Source organism: Pagrus major, chromosome 8 (genome assembly GCF_040436345.1).
Source record: "Pagrus major chromosome 8, Pma_NU_1.0".
NCBI lineage: Eukaryota > Metazoa > Chordata > Actinopteri > Spariformes > Sparidae > Pagrus > Pagrus major.
This window is the reverse complement of record NC_133222.1, coordinates 7,063,394-7,077,983: the sequence shown is the minus strand read 5'-3', so window position 1 is coordinate 7,077,983 and position 14,590 is coordinate 7,063,394. Positions and strand designations below refer to the sequence as shown.

General features: G+C 42.4%; 1 protein-coding gene across 1 annotated transcript; it reads left to right on the top strand.

Moving 5' to 3' along the window:
• The first annotated feature begins 11,260 nt into the window (after nt 1-11,260).
• LOC141001439 (muscarinic acetylcholine receptor M2-like) lies at nt 11,261-13,037 on the top strand. The gene is made up of 3 exons (XM_073472515.1): nt 11,261-11,431; nt 11,633-12,487; nt 12,726-13,037. Exons 1-3 carry the CDS (start codon nt 11,261-11,263, stop codon nt 13,035-13,037), a joined length of 1,338 nt encoding a protein of 445 aa, XP_073328616.1.
• Nucleotides 13,038-14,590: the final 1,553 nt, after the last annotated feature.

The following is a 14,590-nucleotide window of genomic DNA, read 5'->3' as shown; positions in this document are numbered from 1 at the left end:
TCTTTAAAAGACCCAGAAGTTCATTAAACAGAACTTACTGCTCTTCTGGAGATATTTCCACAACTCTCAAGACTAAGAATATAATAGTCGCTGAAAATGAATATCCATGTTCAATTTGTGCAATGTGAATCAGAATGTGAGCGTTTCATCAGTTATGTTATATTTATATTGACGTTACTTTGCAATATTTTATATTTTTATACAAAATAACTATGTATATATAGTTATATAGAATATATATAGTATATATTTTCTTGCATCATACAAAAGAGCCATGCAAGGACATGTGTTGGGATAAACTCTTTTTTTTTCTTTTTTTTTGTACAACGCAGGAAATGTTTTTTCATCCAGATTGTATGAAAAGTCCTTCTGCTGTTCTGACAGCTGTAAGTGTTGACAAAGAGATTATTCCTTCAGAAAAACTGATCCGTAGCTCTGTAATGCATGATACACACAAACTGGGGCAACTTTATCTACAGGTAATACTAGTGCCAGTCGTTGACCAGAGTCCAGGTGGCCCAAATCCCAACTGAGCCTTAACACGATGATGAATTACAGCCAGTCTTTGATGAATCATCAGAAGAGTTAAATTGTCACGATGCGCTGCAGGCCCAGAGACGACTTCCAGTCAGTGTCTGTGTGTCATCAATATTAGCTCCGTCCTGCATGATGAAGTATATAATTATGCGCGCCACACTTTCAGGCTGACTTTGAAGTTTCCTCTCTCTCTTTCCGTTATACATTTTCAGAATTTCTACAGCTTTCTTGATAACTAAATGCACCAGTAAATTTCAGAAAATGCGAGGCTGTCTTATCAGACGTGTTAGATAAAAGGCTGCTATTGTACGTGGCCCCTCTCCATTCAAACAGCTGCTCGGGCTCCAACTAGATGACCTCATTTCCATGCAGCCTTGAGGGCTTTGCTTCACATAGTGAAGTGGAGAGAGCTTCATTGTAAGCTGTTTTTTTTTTTTTTTTTTATTCCTCATGCACATCAGAGTGGTGAAATGCAACTTTTGAATGAGGATGTTCTTACTGCGAGGACACTATGTAACAAGATGTTTTCTAGGACTTGGTGCAATACTGATGTGCTTACTCCGGCCAGATCAGATGGAAGTTAGCCAATGTGTGTAAGTTAGAAGAAAACTGATGACGAGAGAGGTGATTTGGTGTGAAAGGGGATTATATGTGTGCACAGGGGTGATGGCTTTTATCACTCATGGTGCTGTGAAATAATATACATCATTTGCCCTGCGGCAGTGCATCCTTTATGGTTCCTGTCTGTCCTCTTTTCAACTCTGAACACTTACATTTCAGCCCATGAATGTATACGCACATACGCGTGTGACTCCATCTGACACAATAAAACAAGGGATGATGCGGAGGACACAGGAGGACCCATTCACATATGCAGACTCTAATTCAGTGCCTGTGCGAGGAAGCCTTCGTATGACGTTACCGTGCAAAGCATCACCGGTAGCCAGCGAGGACTTGACACGACTGTGCAACCCTTATGAACTTTACATTCAGTGTCGAGCTTTAATTCCACGCAAGCAATCGCCCAGAGGAAGCGTCCGGAAAACGGCTCTCGACTTACTTTGACATTTCTCGTTCAATCACAAGAGCCATATGTATGCCACCATATAATACACTTGTGGTATTCTTATCTCGTGAAAGTACAAATTCATAAGTATATCTCTTTCTGAACGATATGCTCAGAAATAACCGTTGTTAATTTGGACGCTAACTGCTGTCTTGGTTACAAGGACGCTGAATCTAAATGGGACCATAATTTATAAAATGACCATCTTGCTGTATTAAAGAAGACCTGAAACTACCGATTGAGACCATAAACTCATTAGGAAACTGTTTACAGAGGTAAATAATCAAGTGAGAAGTAGGGTCATTTTCTCATAAGCTCACATACAATTGGACTTCTTCTAGAAACCACTGGAGTTGCCACCTTCTGGCCATTAGAAAGGATGCAAGTTTACGGTTTCACTTTTCCTATCTGGATGCTCCGTCGATATTTTACACAATCAGCGGTAAAATAGATCATTTTTATGTGCGATCAGTATCACTCTCTGTTCATGATATAGTGAGTCTGATGTTTCATTTTAGAGTCCAAATCCTGAGTGTCTTTATCTACTGGAGCCTTCAAAAAATCCACAATAGAATGAAAAAAGTAGTGTCTGTGGCGTGTACACTGCCTATGCCAACAATGTGTGTATTTGTGGAGGTTTTGTGTGTATTTGTGGAGGTTTTGCGTGTCATTGTGGAGGTTTTGTGTCTCTTTGTTGAGATTCTGTGTGTATTTGTGGAGGTTTTGTGTGTATTTGTGGAGGTTTTGTGTGTATTTGTGAAGACTTTGTGTGTCTCCATTTAGCCGTTCCATGACACTTTGGTCCTTGAGCTGGTAAAACAAAGTAAAACAATGCAAATTAGCCGATGTAACAAGCTCTCTGATTGGTTAGTCATCTGCAGACACATGACATGCCTGGATGTGCATTCAATGAGAGCACTAGAGACTTCCGCCGACCAAACCGGCTTGGTCGGCGGAAGTCTCTGGTGAATTTGTTTGCCCAGTTGGACCTTCGCCTGCCTCACCACCATGTAGGATTTGTGCCTTTTTTCTTCTGTGAATAAATATTTGAACTTCTTCAGCTTCACCTCTCTGCTTGTTACTCCACTTGCAGAGCTGTGACAGCATGGGAGTGATTTTGTCAGTCTATTTCTTGGCCGGGTGACTTTTATCTCGATGTTTCCCTCTGTTTCCAGTCTTAATGCTAAGCTAAGCTAACTGGCTGCTGTCTGTAGCGTAATATTCACAGTACAAACACGGGAGATTTATCTTCTCATCTAACTCTCTGCCAGAAGACAAACAAGTAAAATAACTATTGACTATTTAACCTAACAATTTCCATGTGTTACTCAACCTTATTACCAGATACCAGATAATTCAGTCATCAGGTTGAGTAATCATACTAATTATCATGTTCTTTTAATTTGTTTTTTTAATATTTAGAATGACCGCAAATAATTAGACGTGCCAGAGGGTCTCGGAAATTGGAAAAAGGAGCTTCTGGGAGACAGGAAACCAAAGACGCCCACACGCATGTAGTGAAGACACAGAATCAAAGCCTCTTATTGATTTGTGTCGATGACAAATGGTCGAAGAGCCGAAGTGAAGCTCACGAATGCACCAGCGCAGTTTTCTACGACATGTCTACGCCCACATTCAGATGATAAAATGTAATATATTTATGTGCCATTAAATCATCGAGGTTAAACAGAATATAAAAAGGCGCAGACGTCTTACACACACTCGACGTTACATCCCAGAAAATCAACTAACAGACCAATGTTGATGTGATCAGTGTGCCATAAGTCTGAATCAGGACAAGCACCATAAATCATGTCATATTTTCTCATATTGAATCATGCGTACGTGCACTCTCCTCGTTTCATTTGCAGTATTGTTTCGTGGAGAGGAGTCCATTATTCTTTGTGGTAATTCCATCAAAGTAAGGTCATCCACCAACTGGGGCAGACTGCGTCACCCGGTTTGGTTGAAAGGTCAAAACAACTGAGTTTTAAAGGTTAACGTCCTGCAGCAACAGAACAACGGCACGACCCTCTGCTTTTGTCCTCTTTTTAATAGTGCTTTACTGTTTTATTTCATGCCCCAGCCACTCAAACTTCTCTTCACATCGTCGCCTACAGCTCTGTAACGTAGGAGAATGCGTTTGCGCTGGAGAGGCCAGTGCTTTCCCTGGTCCTGAAAACAAACGACTCTCTCTCTGTCTGTCTCCGTCTGTCTCAGCCTCTTGTTTATTCAAATGTGCGACCCTAGCTCAAGGGATACCACACAACAGTCACTAATAGCCCCCGTAACCCCTCCCTTCTCTGTCTGTCAGTCTCTCTTTCTGCCTCTCGAACACACAAAACACTCTCTCACACTGGTTCTTGTCAGAGGAGGAGCGACACATCAACGTAGGGTTCCTCTCTGCTTCTGTCTCCGCACCAGTGTGTCGACCGAGGTGAGAGGACCATGGACCGAACTGAAACAGCTCATCCATGTCGTTCTCAGCAGGCAAGGTGAGAGAATATTTCTCTGTGGATTTCTGCCAAGGTAAGTGACACTTCTTTAGAAAATGTACAAACTTATGGAGACACAGATTTTAAGTCAAGCATGTTTTGGCACTCAGAAAGTCAGAAAATCTTTTTTAATGTGTCTGGATTTTCACACAAATCCCCCCCAGGGTGTTATTTTTAACACTTTACACACTTTAGAGTAAAAAAGCAAATACACATATATAACAAAAATGTACACTTTACAAATATAAACCATTTGTATGTCAAGAGGACATTAAAATGTTGATGAAAACATCACTCGTCAGTAATATTCCAGGAACATAATGTCATATCAGATATATTGATTATGTATTGATTGAAATTTTACCCTCCACATGCTGTTTCGGCTTCCTGAGGAAGTTTTTATTTACTGGAGGGTAGATATGGGTTTTACTGTTCCCATAAGGCTGGTCTAGAAATGTTTGTCTTCATTTTCTGTCCCGAGCTGAAAGCTTTCAATCAGCCACCTGCATCAGATCCCGGCTCTGGATTCCCCAGTCTCCCTGCTCCCGAGGAATCCCCCCCTGTGACTCTGTCTTTGTGTTTAATTAGATTTGAAACATGCAGCTCCTCCCTGAAAACTGTAGGCCTACAAGATGAAATCAAGTTATGTTTTTTTTAATCCTCACTCATCAGCCCTCCTACTCTCGGACTCCGCTCTGCTTGCATGGCACTGAAGTCACCTCTTATATACCCACAGGTTTGAGAGATTATTTTCATCTTTTCCTTCCCTCGTGCCTCGTCTCCTCTGAACCTTATTAATTCATTTTTATTTTGCAATCCTTCCCACCTTGCTGGTCTTCTCTCCTCTGCACTTTTTCACGCTCTGGCTCTGTTGCAGTGCAGGGTTTTTTCTCTGCTCTCCGTTACCACTGCCGTGCGAGGCCAAAGCTCAGGTTCATGTGAAATTTCCCACTGTTCAGATACAGGACGCACATCTCAGAAATCACAACAAACTTACAGTAACTAGTGCAACAACATCAGGAACATCTGCTTCTATTTCAAATCTGTCAAATGTGCCCCCAAATGTGTGTACTGTATTTTTTTTTCAGGTCAAACATATTGTGTGTTTACTTGAGGCTGGTTGAGTTAAAATCCCATCTGTGCAAACACCTGAAATGACCTTACAGATTTCCAGTCAGAAACATGTTTGTCCTGGAAAAATATAGCAACCAATAAAATACATTTAAGAGATAAAAGCCTTTTTTTCCAATGAAATCATTAAAAACTACAACACTTTGATCCTTGTAGTCGTAAAAATCCTCCTTTTGATGGAGCTGTGTATCCACACCTGCTCATGTGTCGGCAAACAAGCCTCTCGCTTCACCGTCTCATCTGCAGGTACCTACTGACTCTGCAGCTGACTGTTGTCTATCGTTCATGATATCAAAGACAGACTTTTTAAGGCTGAGCTCACCCTGCCAGATGAGTACTACTATATCCTACCAAGCATATTACCGGCACAGCTGTTGCAGGCAGCATCTGCTGGATCTAATTACTATGTTTCTGTGGCTGTCAAGGAAATACTGTTTGCCTCTGTGACTCTCTCCAGTAGCCCTGAATAACAATTAGGGAGGTCCAGTAATGCAGGTCTTATTAGTGTGAATGAAGAGAAGAGGTGCGGACGGGCTCGTGAGCAGGCAGTGATCTCCCGCCCTGTTACGAAACAATACCACATGACATGGAAACGTCTTCACACCAGCTCATTAGACAGCTTGTTAACATACAGCTTGTGTGTGTGGGCAAGGCAGCTTTCAACAAGAAGCCAATTCAAAGCGCTTTACATAAAGCAGACAACATATAAATGATACACAAGGTCATATAAAAGACAATATAAATAAGGATTAAATGAAATAAATTAAGTTAATAAATGATCACAAGTTTTACTTATAGCTGCTGTAAGTGATTTCTTTTAGTGTTTGGTCAGTAACCCATGTCTCTCCTCCCCCTGCTCGTACACTAAAAGAGAAAAGAAAGCGGTCCTGTCTGCTCGTGAACCCACAGATCCTCCCGTTTGCTGCTGTGTGTGTGGAGATTAACGCTGCGCATACATGTGGCGACGTAGAGGGGAGGGAGGGGATTGCTAACTGCAAAATAGACAGGAAGTTAGCTACAACGACGACAACACTTACAGCAGACTTAATAAAAGGCAGAAAAGCCTTAAGCACTGATCTGAAAGTTTTCTGGGAGTTTGTTTTGCATAAAAATGCAGCTTCTCTGTGTTTAGTTTTGTCTCTGGAGACAGTTAGCTGACGGATATTAGAGAGTTTGTAATGGAGAAGCAGATCAGAAATGTGTTGTTGCACTGAAATGAAGTGAAAGATCTGAGAACTGGACTTTTCTGGTCTTTGTGAGGACTGAGAAAGCTGTAATGATCAAGTGCAGCGTTGGAGTAGTCGAGCTTACTGAAGATAAACTGAAGCTTATGTATTTCTACAAGTCTTTTAATTGTTAATATATTCTTGAGGTGATAGTACGTTGATTTTATAATAATCTTAATGTGGATGTCAGATTTAGGAGTCCATAACAACACTTGAATTTCTGTCCTTGTTTCTGTACTTTAACGTTACAACAGCAGCTGAGCACTGACTGTTAGTCATTCGTCTTTGGGTCCAAAAACAGCTGTTTGTTCAATGCACCTCAGTGTTTCCATGGGAACATAATCACCTGGTGGCATCATTATATACATGGTTGTGTTGTCCATGTAATTAAGGTAAGAAATGTGTTTTGTTTCCAATAAGAAGAGTTAGTGTAGATATCGTGCAGAAGAGGTCCAAGAATGGAGCCTTGGTGAACTCCACATGACATTTTTGCAAGGCTCAGATATGTAATAACAAGTCGACACAGAATAGTCCTTGTCCTTCAAACTGGCTTCAGTCCAGGTTACCACTGTGACATATAGGCCCACCCAGCTTTCCAGTCCATCTGTTAATGTGTTGTGGCTGACTTTGTTGATTGCAGCACTGAAATCTAATAATATCATAAGAGAAATGTTTCCACCGTCTGTGTGGATGTCATTCAATACTTTAACAAGAGCAGCTTCTGATGCTGTGGTGTGATCGAAATCTCGACTGGAAAACATCAAAACAGTTCTGTAGGACCAGGAGGATGTTTTCAACAATTTCTTCTTCTTTTAAGAGTGGCTTAATAATTGCAGTTTTCAGGGCTTGTGGGGGAAAAGCCTGAGAGTAGAGAAGTTTTGACTAATTGCAGAAGATCTGATGCAGTGAAAAACATTTTTTAAAAAGTAGGTCGTATTTCTAGGCAGCAGGAGGAAGATTCCCAGTGCTGCACAATCTCTTCCAAGGTAGCATGTGCATGGTTGATCAGATCAATAACCAGACCTTATACCTGGTACTGCAGAACTGAGAGCTTGTGACATTTATCAGTTAAGGTGGATTTATTGCGTCATTTAGTGGATAGAAATTCAGATATTAGAATAAAGACAGACTGTGGCTGACAAGTAAATGATAATTAAGTAGCTACAGCTGCAGATTAAGTTCAGCACATTTTGTCTACTTTACTTCTTATCAAACAGGAGGAGGAATGTGTAAGTCTTTGCCCAACGGGAGAAAGAAAACTTTTGGTGACCTTGCTGACTCAGTGCATGTCGGAAAGGGTGCTCCCTCTTTTTTTTGTTGACTTTGTTATCAGAGCGAGGGTGGTGCAGAATGTTCTTGGTTGTGGTGGAAGCAGACATCGTGTTGTCGACAGCTCCTCACCATAAAGAGGGAAGTTATTGTCATAGCTGGTTTTGCTGCGCTGTTTTGTCCTCAGTGATCAAAGCCTGGTGAACCTGTCGTTCTCTGTTCTCTGTCGATCCCTCGGTTGGCGGCTCACTAATAAAAACTGGGCTTCTGGTTTGTCCAGACTTTGGACTTTGAAGCAGATTGCTCTTTTTCAACATCATTGGCCCCCGCATGAAGACTGAAATGATTCATTTTGAGTTGTCACAGACGATTTGTTTTAATTGTCTTACATCTTTTGTTTCTGATAGCAGCATCGCCCACATCCAGAGTTACAGGTTGAATAATCTCTTAGGATGTGACCTGCCTCTTTTTTTTTTTTTTTTTGCCTTTTTCTTTTGGCTGGCACACTTTATATCACTCCCATATCCAAAACTAATCAGCAGCCATCTCCACGTCTGCCTCAAGGAGATATTGTAATGGTCTGTTGATGTGATCCGCTGTTTATGCCTACCTTTGGCTGTCTGCCAGATGTCTGGGTCGAAGTTGGCTGAGCCAAATCCATAAATTTGGCCTTCTGTGGAAGTGCAGTCTTGCATTTATATCTCAAGGTTTTTTCCGCTTAGATTATCCCAGCAGGTAGAAATCCCCTTCACAGCACAAGAAGTCACAGGTTTTGGAGAAGTTATGGTGTCATTCAGACAACTCACCGGCAGAAGACGTAGGAAAAGTGTTGATACTCTGCTGATTTAGGGTTCAGTTGGATTTAACATTAACTTTATTGTTCTAATAATGAATGTTTGTATAATGTGCTCTGTTTTAAAATCAATAAAACAAGGTTAAATGGACCCTTTTATAATGTATGTCTATAAAACTCTTATAAACAAGCACATACAAATATATTCTTGTCCGTTAGAAGCAGTGGTGGAAAGTAACTAATAGCGTACTTGAGAGGATCTTTGTTTTTTTACTTTCCACGCTATTAAAGCAACACAGTGTAAATTCTGGAGTTAGTCCAGTTGATTCTTGAGTCTCATCTTCAGGTCTTCAGGTCCATTCTGAGGCCAAGTGTCAGTGCAGTAAGAGGTTGAGCTCATATCGCAGGCAAGGCTATGAAAACGTAGCGAAGCGTGCTGTCATTTCCTGCAGGCGAATGCAGCACACGCTGTCCAGGTTTCACAGGCCGGCTTTGTAAGTTTTCTTTGCAAATGCATCACAAAAAAAAGAAACCGTCAGAAGAGTGAATGATGAATGGGAAGATTTTTTGCGGCCTTTTCATCTTTAGAAGTTAACGTTACAGTAGGAGGAAAAATAATTCACTGTGCTGCTCAAAGGCTAACAGCGGCTACCAGGAACATTTACGATGGCATCTTACTCAGTGCAGGAGTTGACGTTGTGTGTCAAACAAGACTGTCTGTGCTGGTCTGTGTGAATTATGGACTAACAAATGAATGTTTCTATTGGGCAAAAAAAAAAGCTGATTTGCGGATTTTATCTACCTGGGAAGGCTGCTAAAGTAGAGCCATGGGATACACTGAATTGAAAATGTTTACTTGATTATAGGACCTTGAAACCTCTTCCACCACTGCTCAGGAGGACATTGCATTGACTCACGCAATTTACTGGAAAGACCCAACATTAACAATTACTTCCACATGCCCTAAAATATGACATCTACAAACCGAGACCCTGCATTTCTAACCCTAGTGTGATAGTGTAATAGGCTTTTTGTCCCATAATGAGAGGTGAGTTTAATGTAACCGTGAGAACAGATTGTCGGCACCTTGATGAATGCAGGCAAACACACGTGCCCTAATTAGCACATCCGCACAAATCGTATACAGCAACCCCACTGAGACCAAAATGTCGGCACGACTCAATCCTAGAAGTCACACAGGCTGTCAAGACCAAGGTCCTGAAATACACACACACACGACACACCAGCTCTTTCTCATCTGCGACAGAAAAGGTCCAGAATGGGTCTTTGATGAGTAAGTGATAGAGTTACAGATGCTGTAATGAAGTTTCATCTGGCTGTAAGAGCAGGAAGGAAACATCTCTCAGGTACAGTATGATGTTATCATGTGGCCTAATGGAGTCACTTACAGGATTTAAGCAGTATGCAACAACCCTCTTGGTCTCAACTAAGTGTCTTCACATTGATTTTCTGATCACAATACATCAGTTAATCACATTATTACGCTGTGTATGTATCGAAGGGTCTATTCCCGACGTTTCTTGGTTTTTAACTGTAACTGTGATGTCGTGGTGTTTCGCTGTTTGTTTGCTTTTCCTGGGGGCATTTTGAAATACGCAGTCCATTATAAACACAAAAGAACAGGTATCTCCATATGCATGTCAGATGTTGTTTAGTAAATGCTTTTATCCAAAGCACCTAACAGCAGCATGAGTGCCTGGATGTTCAGCGTGGGTGGCCCCAGTAGAAATCTGTACTGTACAGTCGCTGGAACAGACTTTCATAACTCACCAGTGCCTAGAAAATCATCTCAATCCTTTTTTATTCTTCACTCGGAAAGCTGAAATTGTTCCTCGAATAAATCATCTTTCCCTCTCTTGACATTAAAACCATGTCTTCTATTAAGGTTTATCTGTCCCAAAGAGCAAAAACACACCCACACCCAGACATCCCCTCCCGAATGAAAGATCCAATTTTCAAACCAGGCAGTACCTATTTCATATCAAGGGGCAGAGATGTTGGTAGGAAACCACTCCCTCACGCCTGCAGGATCAAGATAACAAATTGACATTTTTGAATTGGCTCTCATGCGCAGATTAGATCCTCTCAAAGGGCATTTTGTGACTTTCAAGGCCGAATGGTGGATGTAAATGAACCCTCTAGAGGTGTAGGTGACCTCGTTAGATGCTCTCGTTCGACCTGTCAGCTCAGATTTGATCAGAGTTAAGACTTCCAGGTCACTTAAGATGTGGTTAAAGATAGCAACTCAGGAAAATAACACAAGCCGGGTGTCAACCGAGCGCAAAAAAAATCACTTTCTATGATAGCATTTAGGTCTAATCATGATGATTTGCAGACCTGCAGATTTCAAGCCTTTTAACTCCAAACCAGCTGCAACGTGTCATCCCTGATACGAGTATGTGGGGCACTGCTGTATATTTTAAAACACAGCTGCTGCAGCCTGTATTTACTCACCTGTCCATCTTTCACACCTGGGCCAAGCCTGTAAGCTCAAAAACACTCAAGCACCTGCCAAGTGTTTACACGCTGACAGTTACACATGACTTTGCATGTGTAACTGCGCAGACAGATAAATGGGCACACAAACAGGAAAAGAACTGGCATCACAAAAAAACGGCAAAGAGGCTGATAATTTTATAATGTGTTATAATGTGTGTTTACCAGATACAGATATGATTCGAGCCTGAAGCATCTGTGAGAAGGATATCCAGAATCAGCCAGCATGGAGACTCTGAATTCGTCCCACAGCACCAACACCAGCAGCGTGGACGACGCCAGCCTCTTCTCTGTGAGTCCGTACACGAGCGTGGAGATTGTGCTCATCATCCTGGTGGCCGGGTCTCTGAGTTTGATCACTGTCATCGGAAACATCCTGGTCATGCTCTCTATTAAGGTTTGGGTTTCCTCCTTTTTCATCATTTATGATTAATGAGTGTATTTCAAACATCCATCTCTGGACATCTTGAGAAGCACACCCCAGACTTGGAGATAAGAATACAGCATGTGAGGAGTGGTAATCTAATAGAAATGAGAAAACGCATTGCACAAAAAAAGATTAGCATCTGACAGCCCGCTCCGTGTTGTTTCTCTAAAGGTAAACAGGAACCTGCAGACCGTCAACAACTACTTCCTGTTCAGCCTGGCCTGTGCAGACCTCATTATTGGCGTCTGCTCCATGAACCTCTACACTGTCTATATTGTGATTGGCTACTGGCCCCTGGGAGCCGTGGTGTGTGACCTGTGGTTGGCTGTCGATTATGTTGTCAGCAACGCCTCAGTCATGAACCTCCTCATCATCAGTTTTGACCGTTACTTCTGCGTCACCAAGCCGCTCAGCTACCCAGCGCACCGCAGCACCAAGATGGCGGGTCTGATGATCGCCGCGGCCTGGGTCTTGTCCTTCATCCTGTGGGCTCCGGCCATTTTGTTCTGGCAGTTCATCGTTGGCGGGAGAACCGTCCCGCCAAACGAGTGCTACATCCAGTTCTTCTCAAACCCAGCGGTGACATTCGGGACAGCCATAGCAGCTTTTTACCTACCTGTCGCCATCATGATCCACCTCTACTGGCGCATCTCCAAGGCCAGCCGCAGCCGGGTGAGGAGGGAAAGCAGGAAGACGTCAGGCACCAGTCTGGGGGAAGGCCCCTACCCCAGCCAGGAGGACGGGTGTGAGAGCCAGAACAACTGCATCGCAGCAAAAGAAGCTCAGGAGGAGGCTGGACACGAGAAGGAGAAGCAGCAGAACGGAAGCGGGCCCTGCAAAAACGAAAGGACTGTCCAGGTGGAAGCCACCACAGACGGCGTCCACCCTTCGACGTCTAAGGACACAGCCGTCTCTGCATCGTCACAGAAAGGCTCAGAGGGCGAGAAGACAAATCAAACACAGCCACCTTCCCCGGGGAACTCAGCCGCTGACAGACAAAGTTTGGTCACAAGGAACCTGTTCAAGGTAAAGTTGTTTGCTTGTACATTATGATTAAGTCAAAGACATTGTAGTATGGTAGCCCTGTGCCTGAAAACCCTTTTTTCTCCCAGTGGTCCAAAGCTCCTGTGTTAGCGCAGTAAACACTAACACTCCCAGGGTAGTCTGGCTAGCTGCATGGCTAACTCAGCTACCAAGGCCATTTCTTACAAATTACACCTTTAAAAACAATCATTGAAAATCTTGTCCTCCTCTGATTTTCCAGGTAACAAAGCAGACTGCTGTAGCAAAGTGGAGGAGGAAGGGCATCTCATCCAGGGAGAAAAAGGTGACGCGCACCATCATGGCCATCCTGGTCGCTTTTGTGGTCACGTGGACGCCGTACAACGTGATGGTCCTAATCAACACCTTCTGTTCCGTCTGCATCCCAAACGCCCTGTGGACCATCGGCTACTGGCTCTGCTACATCAACAGCACCATCAACCCGGCCTGCTACGCCCTCTGCAACGCCACCTTCAAAAACACCTTCAAGCACCTGCTTCTGTGCCAGTACAAGAACATACGAACAGCGCGATGAGGGTGAATACACCAACTCGTGTTTGTGATGGAGTCAAAACGATATGATAAATCTTGTCAACTGAGATTACACATTAAAATATAGACTAGATGTGTTATTATTGTACGCATACTCTTTTTCAGTTTCCCACATTGTGAATGAATCTTTAATGACTTTAAAAATACACGGCGTTACATTGTAATTCTCTAGACAATGAGTTCTGGTACTTTTATTGTAAAAAGTAGATTTGACTGGGTGTCAGTAGGAGTTTTACTTTGACGGGGTGTTTCCTTCTTTGCTTCTCCTATGAACTTGTGCAGTATTTTCTTTGAGATGCAACCTGTTTTTTTACTCCAACAGTATAATTGTGGTAAATGTGAACAGTGATTTTTACTCTAGAATAAAAGTATAACTCTAGTATAAAAAGAAGATCATATACAGGTAATATAAAGACGGTGTATTATTGACATGTTGTGGCTGACACAAGCTGCGAAACAGGAGAAATCAGCCAAACTAGAGAGAGACTACGAGAGTATTAACAGCTATAAACTGATGTTTGAGTGCGTGTGAATGAGAGAGAGAGTGTGTGTGTGTGTGTGTGTGTGTGATGGTTAGAGTTACTCATATTAAGCAAATGACCTCTGTAATCCATGTTGTTGTAAAATGAGCCCAAATGTAACATTTGTCCATCTCTTCCCTTCTTCTTTCTTCATGTATTACAATGTTTTCCGTAAATAAAAGCGGTAACGAGAGAGCATTTTGTTTGGGGTTTCTCATAATCTGTGTGGTTTGTGCAAAGTATATGAATGCACAGAGCCTCGTTTATTGGCTCCACGGCCACATCAGGCTTTTTATTGGGCATCACGACTTCAGTCCAGTTGCTGCTGGGCTGCAGCCTGATGGGAAGAACCACACACTGCACCACAAACACAAACAGAAATGCAGCACTGCAGCAGCCTGTGCACGCTGGAGGAAACAGGGCAAACTCCGAGAAGCAGAGCTGTATCTCAGTTACTTTACAGTGTTGTTACAAACACCGCTGAGCTGAAGATGTTTTGCAAAAGCTGCATATTGTGTCGTCTCTACATGAGATTGTAGCTTCATTCCACTCAGTTAGAACGGAGCAAATATCTTAATATGTTTCAGGGCTTTTTCCTTCCTTATACCATCTGAGCACCACCTAAGCCAAATGAACATATAATCGATGTGGAGATAATCAAAACTGAATAAATGACTTTTTCCAGATCTAATAGTTGTTGTTAGTCCTCAGTGGACTTCTCTGGCTGTGTTATCATTTAGCTTGTTGTTTATTTATTATGTGCTCCAGCTTTTTCTTGGAAGAGGACCCCCAAATACCGTGCCAAATATGTGCTCCACAAACTTCGGGAAATAACATGTTTTTGTAACTAAATCTAACTTATTCTCAAAGTATATAAACTCTGCTATTTCTTTCCTTTTCTGAACGACACTCCCTGCTTTCGTTCCTTATATAACCCAGATCCTGCACAACAATAAAGAGGCTTCATAGCAAAGTGAGCAAAGATGCAACACAATATTGTACAATGCCACATTTT